Here is an 18,723-nt window from a genome sequence, read left to right as displayed (position 1 = left end):
GATGTATTTATTTATTTCATTCTGTCCCTTTTAGTCCTCCATACACATGGGCTCTGCTATTACTAACAGTAATTTGGATGAAAACAAAGGAGAAAGCTGAAGTAGTGTTGGCTAACACTGTGGCTCAGACTGTGTACACACAGCAGATGATGCTTACCCGAGCCAAAAATATAATAGATCTGATGTGTTTAGTTCACTATGATGATATTATTCCAAATCTGAACACACAAGTTGGCATCCAGTAGACTGAAATGCATGTGTGTTGACTGGTTAACACCAGCCCATAGACTATAATGCTGTACCCAGACAGTCATCAGCCTGGCTATGTATGTGCACTGCGTGGGCGTGGGGAATTATTCCTCCATATAACATGCTTACATTCTTTTAACACAGAAATATTGAAGGGAATATTCATAGCCTCGCAGTAAGGAAGTTCATCAGTCAGTGCAGCCATATTTTTTTTTGTAAAATGAAATGTGAAAATGGCAAAAGTAATATTTTACCACTAGGGAAACACAGCATTAGGACAGGTTTCTGTTATTTATTATTGAGAAATATAGTTTAGCAGCTTCATGCAAGATATTAGCTGTCCTACCTTGGACTAACTGATTTAAAACCATATTTATTATGTCTTTCAGAGTCAGCACAGATAGACAAACAGTAGGGATATTTTTTGGGGGGGCTAATATCAAATATCAAACTCCCTCTCACGTCCCTGCTGCTTTAAATGTTTATGCGGTCAGAGCTCTTTGTGGAGGCGGACGTGGTACTTCCCTGCTTCTGCTGGGACCCGAAAAAAAAAAAAGTATTTTCTAAAGCGAAATCCTCTCAGCTGATTTGAGCACTGACTGACCCCAATTGTGGGCGTTTCTCTGAATGCAAAATGTGGGGCATTTGGACCAGAACGATGGTAAGTAACCAACTAATGCACCCTGGTTTACGCTAGCTATATGCTAACTGAGCTACATTAGCTAACTAAGTGAATATGAATAGGCGGACACTCAGCGTATATCGCTATTCTTTTCGGTTAACGTAACGTGGCTACTTAATTACAGTGGCTATGAAATGTTGTGTGTTAGTTAAGCTGGCAGACGATAGCCTAAGGGGACATTCCTGAATCAAGCTAACGAGCGGTAACGTTAACGTTTAAGTGGGCCAAAGGTGAGTCTACTATTATGGAAAGTTATTTGCAAATGAGCATAACAGCCAAACTTCCCTTTCAGCTGTGAGGCGACTCTTGTTCGATGTAATGTTACAGGGAAGTCGTGACACTTGTTTGATAGTTGCTTATACCCGGTTGTAGCCCCAAGACGTCCTCCCTTCCAAAGAGAAAGCGTCACACCAAAGTCTGTTTTAAAAAACGGTCAGTTTATATTAGCCTCGCTTATTAGCATAATTTCTCACCATGATATACATGTTTTAATAACTGCTGAATGTTAACTATCTTCGGCTAAATGCGGCAGGAAGAGAGTCGACGAAGCAGCATTATGTTTCAGTAAAACCTGTCGTGTATGCTATTAGGCTCATTTGTCATTTTGAAGGAGGGAGATGCGAATCTGCCAGAAAGCTTGATATTTAACTAAACAAAACAAAGTGCTTCTCGGTGTGTTGTGACATGAAATGTGGCTACTGAGTTATCCAAAGCTACAGAGTCATGTTCTACTAGCTGGTATTGTTGACGACCAAAGACACATACTAAGGCTATCTTCTCTCCAGCGCCGTTATACGTAGATATGGAGATTCTTGGAAATAAGTGTTTTGCATATACTTGCCCACGCATACCAAAACATACCATACTTGACGTAGTAGATCGTTGAGTATTTTTACTTAATCTGCCCATTTTTAAATGTAAAAGTTTGGGTGATAGACCTATCTTAAATACTCATTTGTGCATGGTTTTTAGAAGTAATGAACAGTTTGTTTTTTTGTAAGTGAAACGTTTTTGTGGACTCTATGATAGTTGTTTTAGTTTCAGTGTGACAGAGGAACTGTGCATTCAATCCGTACATCATAATAAGCTGTTGGTCATATTATAATAACTGCCACAACAGTTCCTTATTGTTTGTTCTCTTGGTAGGGTGAACATTATGGATCAATCTTTTATCACAGTATACAGTGTATAAGTTAATTGTATATTAGGTTAACAAGTTTTTTTTTTTTTTTCTGGAAGTTCAGTTAAGAAATTAAAAAGATGAGAACATCATTTTCAGGTGTAAGAGTTTTCAAGGTTAACAGGGGCAAACAAATACCAGCCAGTTTTCAGTCTGTGCAAAATAGCATGAGAAAACTTTTTAAAGCATTTAAAAGGATGCAGAAAACATGGACGGCCCTTTCGCTTATGACTGACTCATCTTTAGTTTCTAAAAACTGAAAAAACAAGGCCAAAAGCAGACAGTCAAGGTAGACATGCCTGAGGAGTGTTGTGCTCTAGTTTTCATAAGGCAGAAATGTTCTCAGCTTTTTTGTTTTGTGTGATTGCTGAGACCTTTTTACCAGCTTTTTACCAGGTTTTAATAAGAGTGAGGATAGCCCACATTCAAAATCGCAAGTGCTAGCCTTCTCTTTTGTTATTTGCTGAGGTTAAAATAATTCAGGTATCTGAAGTTGTTAAAGTTGTAGTTCCAGTAGCTGTGCTGTGACAGGTTTACCACTGCAAAGGAGGAAAAGTAGGCTACTTTAATTTATCAGGAGAATTTATTTTGTTCTTTTTGCTGAAAGTGGGTTTTGATGTGACGCCTGTTATGACATGCGGTCAGAGTGATTTTAGGGAGAGAAATCAAATGCTGTTTATTCTCCAGAGCAGAGTAACAATATAGACATATAGCCAGGATGTTGTTTTAGCAGTTATAGGCTAGGTTGGACTTCTCGAAACTTATGTTAAATAAAGAGGGGACATGTAGATGGGTAGAATTTCATGTATGAATTACTTGATGTCTAGCTATTTTTTCAAGTTTTTTTCTTGCTTTACTAACTGTAAATATGTAACATAGGCTAGTGACCATATGACACAGACTCTAATTTCAATCCCAGCACAAGAGTAGGCCTAGACATAATCTCTGTCTTGGAATATACTGTAGTTTTAATAAAAAGAGCATACTGAGTCATATTTGTTACTTTTCTGATAGTACAATGGCATAATGATTGACCCTGCCTTGTTAACTGTGTCTCTATGTCTGTGTGTCTCTAATATGTTTTTGTATTGTATCTATTGAAAGGACAATAACAGTGATTTTAATGCTTCTGTGGCTAACAAAGTTGTCACCATTCATAAACCACAAAACTGATAATTTGGCTTTAATGAAAAATAATGTGGACAACTTTGTTATGGTGGTGGAATACTGGTGTGAAGAAAGTTTGAAGTCTCTGAAAATTAATTTTCAGATTGTGGTGGAATGAATGAAAACCAATGGCTGGATAAAAGGGAGAAAAAATGACGTTGGAGTTCTAAAACATGACTGCTTGCTTTAGGAAAAGATTAGCAGAAACATAAAGGATATAGGCTACATTTTGTAGATAATTACACTAAACATGCAAATTCATTTTTATGGTCCCATAATTTTCATTTTAAAATAGGAAATTAAATTATTTGATACTTTGATACTTATTTTATACCTTACTCAAAGTAAGGCCTTATTCAGTTATCTGAATAAAGATTTAATAAAAGTTATCTCCTCAGGGCAAGAGCAATTAATTGATGAGAAATTTTTTTACACTCTTATTTCTCAGGTGAAGCTGGGTATGAAACCCTGTGGCCTGGTGAAGCCAGTATCAGCGACTCGGATCGCGGGACGCTACCTCGCCCACCAGAAAGGGTTGCCCTCTCTCCCTGTCCCACCCTTGCAGCAGACCTGTGATCGCTACCTGACTGTCCTGGAGCCCATTGTAGAGGTGGACAAGCTGAGGCACACCCAGGAGCTGGTGGCTGAGTTTCAAAAACCAGGAGGCGTTGGAGAGAGCCTGCAGAAAGGCCTTGAGAGGAGAGCCTCCAAAACTGAGAACTGGGTGAGTTCAGAGAGCAGCCCAAGAGTTTGTGTTAATTTGAATGAACCGTATCCTTAGGTTTAATGCTTAAAGGGTATAGAGTATCCAGCTGGGTAAGTGAGGCAGCCTGAGATTAATCTCAGTGCTTACACCACACGCTCAATTTTTGTGCTTTCTCAAGCATTTTAAAGGAGGATTAATAAGTACAGTTGTCTTGGAACCAAAAGGTCTTTTAAAGGGTAGCAAAGATCAAAACATCAGCATTATATAGGACTCCAAATACAATCCGTTAGCCTCAAGCCATTTAGGTGGACTTCTCCCCGGCTAACATTCTTGAAAATAACAGCTATTATCCACTCAAAAAAGGTTTAACATCGGCCCAACAAGTGTCGCTTTCTGAAACTGAAATGCACAACATCAACCTCAAATCTTATTTATTTATCAATTTGAGTGGAACAAGGCAAAAAGCATACCACCCAGACGGAAGTCCAACTCAGTGGCACTACTGTCCAACAGAACAGCTGGGGGGTAAGTTAAAAGTTATCAATTTTTTCAGAATGGGTGAACTGTCCCTTTAAGTGTATTCCCCTGCTGCAGCTACTTTTTTACTACTACTACCCCCTAATTACAAACTACAGCCATGTGCTGTTGGTGAATGACAGCAGGATACACCTCACAGGAAGTCAAAGGTTCATCTGTGCGAATTAGTTGAAAAACTCAAATATTCATACTTGGCAGAAGTCTATCAAAGTAACATCTCACAAGAGTAAGTATTGTGATATGTTGCATTACTGATGTATAGGTCAACCCCTTGTGTGCGGCTGCCTGGGCCACCAGAGCCCTTTTAATTCCGTGAACATGGATAAAGCTATCTCGGACAATTCTGCTGTCACAACAGCATTGCTCCTCAGAAAATTCAAGGGTTGAGAATCAGTGTAGAATTCTTTTTCCCCTATTTTTTGTTTATTATTGTTATAAATTGGTATTAAATTTGAGAGGCTTAAATTTAGGTTTCTGAAACCTGCATAAACCTTTGGAACCCTGTTATGGATCTTTCTTCCAGATGTTAGCTTGATCGCTCATCAGTTGTGTCTCTATGTCTGTGCGTCTCTGTAATTATGTTTTGTAGCTGTCAGACTGGTGGGTGCAGATAGCCTATCTAGACTACCGGCTGCCTGTGGTAGTCCATTCAAGCCCTGGGGTGCTCTTGCCCCGCTTGGACTTCAGTGACAGACAGGGACAAATTAGGTGAATACACACAGACACACACATACACGTACACACACACAGATCATGTGGCTTGCAACAATAGCCATATTTTAAAGACATGGGCAGATATATTGTGTTCAACCATTGTATTTGACAATATGAACTCCACAGTCTATAAAAATGCCCTTTTTACTTATGCACTTTTCATGTTGTCATATTATGAAATTAATGTCAGATATTCATTTACACTCACTGTCAGTTAAGTTCTAGTTTATGCGGCACTCATGCTAGTTTTCCCCTTTACTAAACGGTCTTTTACCTTGACAAACTAGTAATTCAAGCGAACTGAGACTGAAAGGAAGCTTTTTTTTTACCCTTAAGTAGTATTACGGGGTTCTCATCGTATTATTTTTGATATCCTATTTCAGAAAACAAAAGGTAATAACTAGCTTTTAAAAGATAATTATTAGAACCTGGTTATACCATGAGCATGAAAAGGTTTCATTATATTGTCAATTCTTAGCTGACTTTAGAAAACTGGCATATTTCATTGTCCCTTGAATGGAGGGATTCTACCTATATATAGGGCGACGGTTAAAGGAGTGGTTGGTAACTTTAAACATTTTACCCCCTTTAGGCATTTTCCCCATTTAAATTGCAATAATAATTACTTATTTAAGTGGTTAACATTAAAATAAATGAATATACTCTCTCTCTTAGGCATGCTGCCAAACTAATAGGTGGGGTTTTGGACTTCAAGAAGATGATTGACAAGTGAGTACCTGACTCTCCCTCCCCACCATTTCATCCAGCTAGTGCACAAAGTAAAATCAAAGTAAAGAAAATCCCACTCCCAAAGTGTAGCAGAGTCTGCCCAGTGAGTCAACATGAACAACAGCAGAACCCTGGCTCTATTAGACCTCAGTGTAACAGAACCTCAACTAATGTCACTAGTAACACCTGTGTTTACCTGCTATTTCATGTCAAAATGGCTGCTGTGAAGAGTCTAGTCTATAGTGGCTTTGGCACTGTTGGAGGACATTAGAAGAAGTGGAAGAGAAGTATTTAAGAATATTTAGAGACTCTCCTCAGCTGCCCCTCACCTCCAAGACAGCAGGCAACACTGAAGACAATGAAGTATAAATAACTGCTAAGGAAAAAAAAAAAAAAAAAACAAGACAAAAGTTGTTGTTGTTTTTTTCTTGGCAGCTATGTTTACCTCATTGTCTGCACGGTTGTCTTCAGTCCTAAAGTTGAACTTTGAAACAGCTGCCCCCACAATAACTTACTGTTTTAATGTATACCTCTGCATTGTAATGTGTTGCTCTCCTTTGGCTGGCTGCCATATGACTAATTTTATTATTTTGTGTATGGCATGTATATTTGATGTTATAAGCCTGAAGAAGACTGATGCATAGGTTTTATTTATACTGTACATTACTTGGTCTTTTTTTACCTTAGTGTGGCTGGAATATGTTCTATGTATTTGGAGTAGTACAAAGTTGCATCTGAGCTCCCTGCCAGTAATTTTTTTCTGGGCCAGTAACTGTTGACAATGAGTGAATGTGTTGATTAGGGATGGGAATTCCAAGTAATTTAGCCTATTATTAGAATGGTGACCAGATTTTCGGGAGCAAATCCAGGAATATTTGTTATTTGCTGACAAATACTAAACCCAGATGACATATTCTAAAATTTGACAGTAATTATACACACTCTTAAATACTTGTGAAACACAAGAAACCCTGTCAACCCAGCATCATTTATCTGACACGTAAATAAAGTATATCATCTTAAATATAATAAAAACATTGTTTTCTTGTAGGTTTTTGCTTTAAATATTTTTTTTTCTATTTGTCAGGGTTTTTTTTTTTTTTTTTTTGGCTAAGTTGTTAATTTTTTTGATTGCGGGGGTTCGTCTAATTTTCTGATAATTTTCTTGTACATCATGAATGTCCGCTCTGTCTGTTATATAAAAAACTTGAGCACTCTTTAATAATGACAGAAGAACTGATATGTGTGAAGTTTAGACTTTGCGTAATTCTTAACACCAATAAAAGCTGTGCTCGGCTTTCGTTGTTTAGTATGGCGAGTAAAAAAATATACTTGGCTGTGTAAGAATTAAAAAATAGCTTATATAAACAAAAATAAACAAACTGGCACATCTTTGGAGAAAATGTGCTCTGTCGGCACAGAGGAGGCAGCCACCTGGAGTCATGTTGCATCCCCTAACGACATGTCAGCTTAGCTTACCTCAGGAAAATTACAGCACCACCTTGTGGACTAAGTTAGAATTGTGAGTGTTAAGGGATTTAAATCGTTTTCTCTATTCTGTGTAAGACAAACAAAATCACTGCGAATTTGGAGTGGTACTACTACTATTACTACTTGAGTAGGTGGTTACATAACAAGTACACATTCCCATACCTAGTCTTGATTACATTACCAAGCCTGTCCTCGATAAACTTGTCCTCCAGTCAGGCTTGTCTGGCCAAGCGTCTGTTTAATGATAGACTTTGTATGTTTCCTAGTGAGACATTACCAGTTGAGTTCCTGGGAGGGAGTCCTCTGTGTATGAATCAGTACTATGAACTGCTGTCATCTTGCCGCATCCCTGGCTTGAAGAGAGACTCAGTGGTCAATCACGCCAAGAGCTCCAGCCCCCCCACACATATCACTGTAGTGCACAACTACCAGGTAAGGAGAATTATAGGACCATGTTATCCATTATTTTTAGTTACAGTATTTCAAAATGCAACCCCTAAATTCTGGGCCTATTTAGGCCTAGTCTGAGTTTGCTACATGTCAGTCTTGTGGTGTCATATTTTGAGCATTGATTTAGTATGTGCACTGCTGAATCCTAATTCTAAACATAAAAAATAAAGGTCAGACATGTAACTGAGGAAAGATGGCTTTTGAGCTGACCACCCTGATGAAAAGACTCAGCCTCTCATCTCTTGCTTCCCCTTTGAACCAGTTCTTTGTGCTAGATGTGTACAACAGTGACAAGACTCCACTGACAGAGGAGCAGCTGTACACACAGCTGGAGAGGATCTTGGACTTATCACTACAGACCAACAAAGAGCCTATCGGCATCCTCACCACTCAGCATCGCAACTCTTGGGGGAAGGCATATATCAATCTCATCAAGGGTAAGCACAACTCTGGGTGTATGCAAAGGAAGCTCCAAAGGCCCTGTGACCATGATACTAAGCTCAGTCAAGAACTAATTTGAATTTAGGTTTCTTTAAAAATATACTGTCAAGACAATTTAATTGGAAAAAAGCTATTGCTACCAACCATTACAAAGTAGTACAACACAGTATGAAATGGCAATGTCATTGTCAATTTAATTTTCTGAACTACTGTAAAGATCCTATTCATTTATTTAGACAGTTTTTGTGTGTGTGTGTGTGTGTGTGGGGGGGGGGGGGGGGGGGGGGGGGGGGGGGGGGGGGGGGGGGGGGGGGGGGGGGGGGGTCTATGTTATTGTGAGTCTATATTGTCATATTGCCATTGTGTGTGTACTGTTATATCATTTTTGCCTGTATTAAGAGATAGAGGGAAAAACAATGTATAGCCTAAAGATTAGAAAAATGGACTTGTGACTGGATGAACCAGGTAGAAAATTGTGGGTGGGTAAAGTGAATAGTGCTTTTGTCAATGGCCATTTTGTCCTTTTAGACATGCTTTTGTGATAATGGCTATATAAATATTTGACTTGATTTGACCTGACTTGACTTCATTATCCCCTTGAGCAAGATACTGAACCCCCAGCTGTGTTGTAGATGCTCAGTGGTCACAACAATATAGGACTGTGTGTTGTATTTGGCCGTTCTTAAGTGTGAGTGTGAGGCACTCAGCGGACTCTTCCAGTACAAATAACCATTTAAACACCAAAAAAAGAACATTTTTGTATGGCTTTTCAGAGACTAAGTTTTTGACTTGGAAGGCTGAGCCAATTACAGTTTTAGAATAACGTCTTTTGCAAATAGAAAAGGTTTAGCTCTTGCACACCATCTGCACAACAAAATGTCTTTTGTTGGAGCAACATTTTGCTGCATAGACCTTCATCGGGCTGTATATAACATATATAAGTCAACATATATAAACTGGAACAGGCCAATGGGAGCCTGATCTCTGCTGGAGATCAGACTCATGGGTTGTACTATCTATGATGCTTCACTTGTATAGCTTTCTTGATGCCTGAGTTTTTTTGTTTGCTTGTTTGCTTTTTGCAAGTGACTGTCATTCTCCTAGCACCTGTTGTTCAAGTGTGCAAAGTAACCGCTTTTCTCTTAAATAACTGAAAAACTACCTCTTGAAATAATGACGTCATTGTTTAAATGTTTGCTTTTTGTGCATGTAATGGACGTGCCCAGACGAGACCAATAAACAGTCAGTGGAGGCCATCCAGAGGAGCATCTTCACTTTGTGTTTGGATGCACCAATGCCAAAAGTGTCAGATGATCTGTATCGCAGCAGTGCTGCCATCCAGATGCTGCATGGAGGAGGCAGTCGCTGGAACAGCGGCAACCGTTGGTTTGACAAGACACTGCAGGTGAGAACAGAGGCACTCCACACACAAGCACAGAAACCTGACACACTTGTATGCAAATCACTCCGTGGTCTTCATACAGTGCTATATAGACACAGTCAGGTTTCTTTTTTTTTTCACAAAATCTGTTGTGTGACTTTATTTCCAGCATGTGAAAAAGGTATTGCATCACAAATTGAAACATTTTTTTTTTTTTTTTTTTTTTTTTCCACCTTCTAAACTGCTATCTGTGGCTTTGTTTGTTTAAAAAATATAATATACTGAATAAATTTCATCCTGTATAATTATTGCATTTTAACTAACTCACTTCATTGAATTGTTTTTTCTTTAGTCAATGCACAATGGCTATCTCATGTGTTGTTATATTGTTAATGCAATCAGTGCATTAACACTTGGAATACTAGCAGTTCTGAATAACAACGCCAATACACAACAAAATACCAAAAGGGTAGGTCAGTTGAATCATGGGTAATGTTTGTTTAAAAAAAAAAAAGGTAATTCTCATTTGTGGTATGTGGTGGTCTGTACTTCAGTTTATTATTGGCGAAGATGGGTCGTGTGGTCTGACCTATGAACATGCCCCTGCTGAAGGCCCTCCCATTGTAGCCTTGATTGACCATGTTGTGGAGTACATGTAAGTAGACCAAAAAATTATTTAACATAATAATATTCCTCTTGTGGCTTGGTTTCACCCTGACTCGTAAGATAATCTGCTTGCTGTCCTCTTCCACTAGTAATTCCAGTAATGATTCATAAACGGGGTCAGCCATTGGCTCATATAAGTGTTCAAACAGTTATGTATTCCAGTGTTTATTGCTTCAGTTAGACTGATGCCATACTTTGGACCTGTACTGGTGTTCAGTGAACAAAAAAGCATTGGAAGATGTTATTGTTGCATTTTTAACTATCGCTTTTAAAGACCAAATCAATGATTTCACATATTTAGCCTTAAATCTACAAAATGTATAAACTTCACCAGCCGTTGTTTTCCATTCATTCAAATACAATATAAAAATGAACTTTCAGAGACTTCAAACTTTCTTCACACCAGTATTCCATCACTGTAATAAAGTCGTCCACATTAGTTTTGCTAAAAGCAGCAGCACTGTTGTGTTTTGATATCTTGAAAATGGGTGACGTACAGAGTGAAACATTTTAGTCCCCAGGGAAAAGTTTGCTTTATGTAGCCAATTATCAGTTATGTGGTTTGTGAATTTTGTTAACTTTGAAGCAGAGCATTAAGGTGGGTGTTTCAACCAAAAATTTTTATCATATGTTGTGAAATCTTTTGTACCCCTGCGTGATTTGCAGAGTGGTTTGAGCAAAACATTCAAAATCACTGGTATGTTCCTGTAAAGATGCTGTTCTTGTTCCATTACATGTAGTTGTTTGTTTTCTATTCGTTGTTTCTAAAAACAGGAAGAAGCCTGAGATTGTGCGTTCTCCCGCGGCGTCCTTGCCCATGCCTCAGAAACTACACTTCAACATCACACCTGAGATCAAGAAGGACATTGACGAAGCAAAGGAGAAAATGAATGGGTGAGGGCAGCTTTTAGTTGTGATGGCTCAGATATAATGAAAGAAACTATAATAAAAGCTATTACATTATATTTAGCAACACTAATGTGGCAAACAAGGAGCTGTGGTAGCTTGAATATCAGAGATAAAAGCTTTTGCTTGAAAAGTGACATTATTTTTCACTCTTTATGCTCCCTGAGAAAATTGTAGCGAGGTATGTCAAAAATGGATGTGCTTTTCTCACATCATAAGTGCAGCTGCAGAGGCGTTTTTCAGAGAATAACATTATACAGCTGGCTGCACTGGCCAGCTGCCTGGTGAGAATGTGTGACAACAATGTAGGGTTGGGTAAGGACCACACATAGGATATAATTTGGATCCCTTGGGTCATAATTTAATTCAATATTTAACACAGTATCAATATTACATACAGTATATTTATGACTGAAATTTGCAGTGAATTGATACAACATGTACAGTATCCCTTTTGGTGATGTATGATTATGAGCCATATTGATATGAATTAGGTGAAAAAGTAGGGCAAAAGCTGATTTTAATTTCCTCTTTATTAGGCAAAATAAAAGAACAAGTTTGGTATTTTGGAACTTAGTCACTAGTTAAAGATTGTCTGGCATCATCCTCAGACATATGGCCCTTTTCCATTAGTATCTACTCAGCTCGACTCGGCTCTACTCGGCTCGACTCTACTCGCCTCGACACGGTTTAGGTGATTTTCCATTACAGTTGAGTAGCACCTCGCGGTGGGTGGATTCGTCACAGCAAGGCGGCGCACCGTCCAGCTCCCTCTGGATTCTTTGGGCCGCCACCAAGCTCAGAAAAGTCTCCACGTCTTTATTTGACCGCGGTAACGGTGTGCTTGCCATTTTCCGACTTTGACAACTTCACTGACAATCAATGTGCACGGCCGCTGTTGCCGTTTTTTTTTTTTTTTTTTTTTAATGTCGGGTTTTGTTTTCGTGCAGGAGTCGCTCTCGTCACTCCCTGTCCAATCAGTTGCCTGCACGGCGTTAACGTCACATTTTCAGCTCGACTCAGCTCGACTCAGCTCGCTTGGAACCCCGGCTGAGTAGGTGCTAAAATGGGACCTGCTAGCAGGTACTACCACCTAATGGAAAAGCTCTTAAACCGAGTAGAGTCGAGCCGAGTCGAGCCGAGTCGAGCTGAGTCGAACTGAGTAGGTACTAGTGGAAAAGGGGCAATAGAGAGCATCATTTCACCGGTCGCTTCAGTATTGATCCTGATATTGATGTGCTGCAGGCTCCCACTTTGCAACAACAGTGGTCAATGGGGTAATCATAAATTGTGAGATAATAGCAAGAAATGATATTAAAAAATACCATAAAGCTATATTATATTGCTATAGTTATATGTTTAAAATTATATTATATGAAAAATCACCATGAATGAATTTTGTTCTTCATAAAACCTTATAGGTTGTTCATCTTTTGGACTGCCAAATGATTTTTTGCCTAGGGCTCCCAAATGTCTAGGGACCACACTGCTGCAGTGACCATAGACTGACTCACAGAATTCAGTCTTAACTGGAAAAGAAACATCTCGTCGTCACAAAATTCACCCAGCCTGCATGTTCATGTTTGACAATCTCATTGCTAAAACCAAAAAAGGGAAAACAGTATGCTCAGTAAACCAAACTTGGGTTAAGGTGTTAAAAAAAAAAAAAAAAAAAGTTTGATCATTACTATACTTAATGTCACTAAGCTTAGAAATGTATTGAGAAAACATAAACATGTTGTCTCAATCTGCATTTATGTGCTAACATAAAGAGCTGCAGAAATGCCTTGCAGCAATGATATTTATTGTCTTTTCTTCTCTCCCCACCCATCCTCCCATCAAGATTGGTCCAAGACCTGGAGATGAGGGTGACAGTTTTTGACCAATTTGGGAAAAACCTCCCAAAGACCCACAAGATGAGCCCTGATGCTTTCATACAGATTGCACTACAGCTGGCCTATTACAGGTGAGGCTCTGCAAAGTCAGCAAGCAAAGTTATTGTGTAGCAAGTCCCACCATGCTGCACAATGCCTAACATCAACACAGCACACCTAACTGCATCTTTCAAGGAAAAACTTGTTCACAATTACACAGATTTTCTGGGTCTACTCAATAATGTACTACTCACAATTTCAAATTTAGCACCCCCAAAACTCCCAGGATGTAAGTAGGAAAAGCAGTGGATTGCAGATAAAGAAAGATAACATTTTGGTCGGGTATGGACTCTTCTGTATCTCATCAGCAAAATCAGAGTATCATATGTCAGAATTGTCTCTCTTGTTATTAATCAGCCATTGTGTGAACAGAACATAAAGCTGTTTGCTTGGCTGGCTAATAAACTACAGATACCTTGCAATATAAGGGATACATGCCTGTAAGCGAAGTGTGTTGAACTCACAATTTGTCTTCTCCTGTCTTGGCAGAACACATCAGCGGTGTTGCTCCACATATGAAAGTGCCTCCTTGCGTATGTTCAGGCTGGGCCGAACAGAAACTATCCGCTCAGCCTCCATCAACTCGGCCAACTTTGTCAAGGCCTTTGATGACACCAGCAAACAGGTCTGAAAAGAGGGGAATCACGAATATAATTTTTCAAACTTTAGTATGTTGGCACAATTACAATGGCATCAGCAGTTTTGAGAACATATAGCAGTCGTTCTCAACCATTTTGGTGTCAAGGACTCCCAAACTGATACACTTCAGGCTATGGATCCGTATTTGATAACATGTAGTCTCAGGGATTCCTGTCTGAAAAGATTTAGTTATTCCATAACTGTCTATACTGTAGATTGGCTGATTAACATTGAGGCGTGTGAAACCTCAGTCATTATTATTGTTTCTCTCATTGGGCTAACTTCTAGTCAGTGAAATAATAGTGAAATTAAAATATTACCCATTTTTCTAGGACCCTTCTGGAGCCCCCTCAAGGACCCCCACCATCTTTCTAGATTCACCTGTGTTGACACACAGGTGAATCTAGAAAGATGGTGTTTTTAAGTTGAGCTAGATTTTATTATGATCTTGAGCCAGACCACTGACCATGCCTGCATGTCACACCTACAGCAAATAGCCCATTTTAGGTACATGAGGGATTATATCTAAGTCAATCTTACTTTTATACTTGTGGCGAATAAATTATTGGTATGACACTTGAATGACATACAGGGTGTCCATAAAGTCTCTTTACAATTTAACAAATTTATTACAAAAGCAAATGAATAGACAAATCTGTGGAAATTATTACAAAATGAGGATTAGATATTGAAGGGTTTTTTTTGCCTCATTTAATACACCTCTATATGGGCACCATTAGTTGCACGAAGCACATCAAGATAGTACTCGATTTCTTGCCATGTTTGCTGTAGCAGAGCCTCATCAATGGTGGCAATGGCATCAGTGATCTTTTTTCAGGTCGTTGATGTCCAATGTGATTTAAAAACTTTGATAACCACTGAGTACATAGAACAAATCTGATTAACATATCTCATCAATGGCTTTTGTAATAGATTTTTTTTAATTGTAAAGAGACTCTGTGGACACCCTGTATTTTAACACTGAAACAAATAAGACCACGTTTATCCACTGTAAGTAACATGTAGTAATACAATTCTGGTCTCTCTGTAGAGCTCAGAAAAGGTGTCTTTAATGGAGAAAGCTGTAAAGGCACACAGGTCATACACTGACATGGTGAGTACTATTCAAAGCACCACTAAATGTTTAATGTTTTTTTTTTTTAATTATTTCTTGGCATTTCTGCTTTTTATTTGATAGTCACAGTAGAGAGAGACAGAAAAGGCAGGGGAGAGAGAGGGGATGACATGCAGCAAATGGCCTGAGGTCAGATTTAAACCGAGGACGCTGCGATCAGGACTCAGCCATAACACATGGTACATGCTCTTATCTGGTGAGCTACTGGGGCACCACTAATCATTTCATTTTAGTCTGTGGAGGCACATTGTATTACTATCATAAAGACTACATTTACAATGCCTGGTACAAGTGACCCATCTGAGGTTTTTTGCTCACATATGGACGTGTATCATGACCTTGTAACCAGGATAAACACATTAGCAGGTAAGTGGAGGTATCAGATGTGGGTCAATATAGTAAATATAAACAATTTTAGGTAAAGTTGTACCTGTATGTAATTCCACGGAAAAGCTACATTGAGCAGTATTACATGCATTTTTACAGTAAAGTGACCCCTTGCAATGTGAGAGTCATCACTGTGGGTCTTCTTTCCACCTTGCTATTTACATCCAGTCTGTTATTTCCTGGTTGGAACTTTCTAAATTTCTATATCCGTCCAAATATGCTTCTCCTCTGTCCCCTTCTTCAGCTTAGCTTCTGTCGCTGCAGTGAGCACTGCAGTGACAGAAGAAGTTCTTTCAAAGCAGCTTAATTTGTAGCTGAAAGTCTGTAGCTTCACCACATTTTCAAATTGGAGGTCAAAATTGTTCACAAATTAATCCAAGTAATCCAACAACAGCCTTGTGACAATGAAATGTATCCTTCATTTTCATCCCCAAAACAGTTTTTGCCTTAACCTTCAATTTTGTATAAGCAATCTGCCATGAACAGAAACAGTTTCAGTTCTCAATACCTTCTTGTAGGCAGAAATCAATTAGTACAGGTTTAACATACTTGACTAATAGCAGCATCCCACCTATTTGAAATAGTTTGTCATCCCAGTTAAATGTCCAAACCGGTATATTTCATGAGTTCCTCCTTAAGAGCTTGTCTTTTCCTAGCCATGTTCTTGACATAACCACACACAGCGGTTGATTTTCTAACAACATGTTTGGTCAGGAAACAGATTAGGGTTCAAGGGTTTACACTTTGGCAGATATCACTCAGGAAACCTTGCCCACATGCAGTCAAAGTGCCGCAACAGTCTCCAAAGTAGTCATTCCCAGAGTTTCCTCATACAAAGTAAACCCAGTAGAAAAAAAGGGGATTTTATTATTTAGTATTATTATCAACTACTGTCTTCATATCTCACTTGTTGGAACTAGTGAGAATTAATTATTTTAAAATTAACATTCACTTCCCCTCTTTTCCCATTCACCCACTTGACCTCATCTCACACTCCATCCCTCAGGCAATCCGTGGCCAGGGCATTGACAGACACCTTCTGGGCCTTAAGATGCAGGCTGTTGAGGACCTAGGCTCCGTGCCTGATATCTTCAGGGACACCTCCTACGCTGCAGCAATGCACTACCGTCTCTCCACAAGCCAGGTAGGAGCCAGGGTTGCAACCATAAAATGAAGCATTATCAAAAGTAGCGTTATATTTCATTACAGTCCTAGTATACTTCTTATGACATAGTGCACTGAGATCTACACAGGTGAGAAAATGGTTGCCTACCTTCAAATGGGAGTCACTTTTTCTCGGCAGTCCTTCAGATTAAAAAGAACAAGGACTTCAGTTTACACTCATCATTTTGCACTGATGTTCAACACTGACAAAGTCATCATAGAAGAAGAATAAACACCAGTTTGCCGCTAAAAATAGCCTTGTGAGACAAAGATATGATGCAGTCAGTTTGTGTATTTGCCATCTGTGATTGGAAATGTGTAACATACAGTGGCCTCTTCTGCAGCTTTTTTGTAATTTGTCCAACCAGGCATGGCACACCACAGCATTGTTCACTTTCTATTCTCTCTTTTTCTTGACTGGAAAAAGCAAAAATGACTTCCCAGTTGCTCTTTTTCACATATGTGCACATACACGCATCACTTGCTGTAGGACGACAATGACTGAAGTAGATCAAGCAGGTTAAGGGGACTTGGATACACTAAAAAAAAATAATTTACAACACAAGTAACTCATGGAATTTATTGGACATTATATATTGAAAACTGAATGACTTAACTTGTAGAGTAAGTATGTCGCTTGCCATCAGTTGAACTGAGTGGTTTTTGGAAAATGCTTTATTTGACACTATAACCAAAACTCTTAATCTTAACCAATCACTGCCTGCTCTCATTCCTACCCTCTTCCAAAATCTCCAACAGGTGCCAGCCAAGACCGACTGTGTGATGTGTTTCGGCCCTGTTGTACCTGACGGCTACGCAGTGTGTTACAATCCCAAGAATGATCACATCAACTTTGCAGTGGCATCTTTCAACAGCTGTAAAGAAACAAATGCAGCGCGCTTGTCCCAGGCCCTGGGGGATGCACTGGTGGACATGAGAACACTGCTGGAGCAAACGCCAAAAGCCAAACTGTGAAGCCAGCCCAGACTTATATAACTTTATCATGGCTGATATGGACAGTACAGGAGTTAATCACTCAGACTAGAATCCATGCTAGGAATACCACTTTCAGTCTGTGAAACCTCTGCTTTCATGGTGAAAGCCATTTAGATGACTAACATTTTCTGATACAAGACTGCCAAACTTCAACAGACTCAGCTGATGGGATTTAATTGTATTATTGCTATTATATACTTCTGTCTTAGAAAAAACAGGAGGTGCAGTGTGCCTTGTTTCTTTTGCAAAGGGTTTACATTGAAATACAGCACATAGTGAGGTGTTACCTCTATTAAAGAACCATACCAGTGATTTTGAATGTTTGGCCCATTTACTGCAGTTTCCTTAATGGTTTGTTGCATTTTACATTGCAACAAGCCATTTTGCAAATCATGCAGGGGTACTAAAGATTTCACAACAGGTAATCAACATCCCTCCATTTTCAAATTTGAATTCTTGGTTGAAACAGCCACCTTATAATGTTCTGCTTCTGTGCCTAACAAAGTCTTCGCCATTTATAAACCACAGGACTGATAATTGGCTGTGGAAAGCAAACGTTTCCATGGGAACTATTTTCTGGTGGAAGGACCATTTCACTCCGCCAAACATTCAAACAATCAAAACAAAACAGTGCTGCTGCTTTTAGGAAAACTAATGTGGATGACTTTATTATGGTGATGAAATACTGGTGTGGAGAACGTTTGTAGTCTCTGAAAGTTTGCTTATTGTAGTGGAATGAATAGAATCCAATAGCTGGATAAAAAGTAGGGAAGATAATGTTGGAGTTCTAAAATATGATGGCTGGATTTGGGAAGAGATTGGCAGAAATGTGAAGTTCATACATTCTGTACACTATATTCCACTAAACTAAAATCACTCTTGTGGTCCTTTAAACTGCATAATAGAGATCATGGTCCTGGTGGTGGTGTTTTTTTTTTTTGTGCAGGCCAGTGAAACTGTTGTACCAATGAGATTCAATAATTGTGCATTTTTGCAGAAACTGTTGAATATACTTGAAGGAAAATTGCATATTACAGGGAATGACATGTAAAAGGTTGGTGATGTTCTACAACTTTTTCAACACTTCATGCCAAATTTTCTCTTTAGTACTAATTTAATAGTAAATTAAATACATAATTTGGAATCCCTTTTGTCTCTCTGTTTAAATG

General features: G+C 38.9%; 1 protein-coding gene across 2 annotated transcripts; it reads left to right on the top strand.

The window, feature by feature from the left end:
• The first annotated feature begins 748 nt into the window (after positions 1 to 748).
• Positions 749 to 18,697, top strand: crata (carnitine O-acetyltransferase a). 2 transcript variants are annotated; one of them, XM_030065873.1, is made up of 14 exons: positions 749 to 910; positions 3,727 to 4,002; positions 5,111 to 5,229; positions 5,911 to 5,964; positions 7,722 to 7,887; positions 8,168 to 8,342; positions 9,573 to 9,751; positions 10,282 to 10,382; positions 11,168 to 11,287; positions 13,143 to 13,265; positions 13,723 to 13,858; positions 14,924 to 14,986; positions 16,401 to 16,538; positions 17,318 to 18,697. In XM_030065873.1, exons 1-14 carry the CDS (start codon positions 884 to 886, stop codon positions 17,531 to 17,533), a joined length of 1,893 nt encoding a protein of 630 aa, XP_029921733.1. In that variant the 5' UTR covers positions 749 to 883; the 3' UTR covers positions 17,534 to 18,697. The 2 variants fall into 2 exon arrangements, with proteins under 2 accessions (XP_029921733.1, XP_029921734.1); XM_030065874.1 differs by lacking the exon at positions 749 to 910 and adding an exon at positions 919 to 1,161.
• The last annotated feature ends 26 nt before the right edge of the window (positions 18,698 to 18,723 follow it).

The sequence above is a fragment of the Myripristis murdjan genome, chromosome 12, assembly GCF_902150065.1.
Source record: "Myripristis murdjan chromosome 12, fMyrMur1.1, whole genome shotgun sequence".
Lineage (NCBI taxonomy): Eukaryota > Metazoa > Chordata > Actinopteri > Holocentriformes > Holocentridae > Myripristis > Myripristis murdjan.
This window is presented reverse-complemented; position numbering and strand designations above follow the sequence as displayed.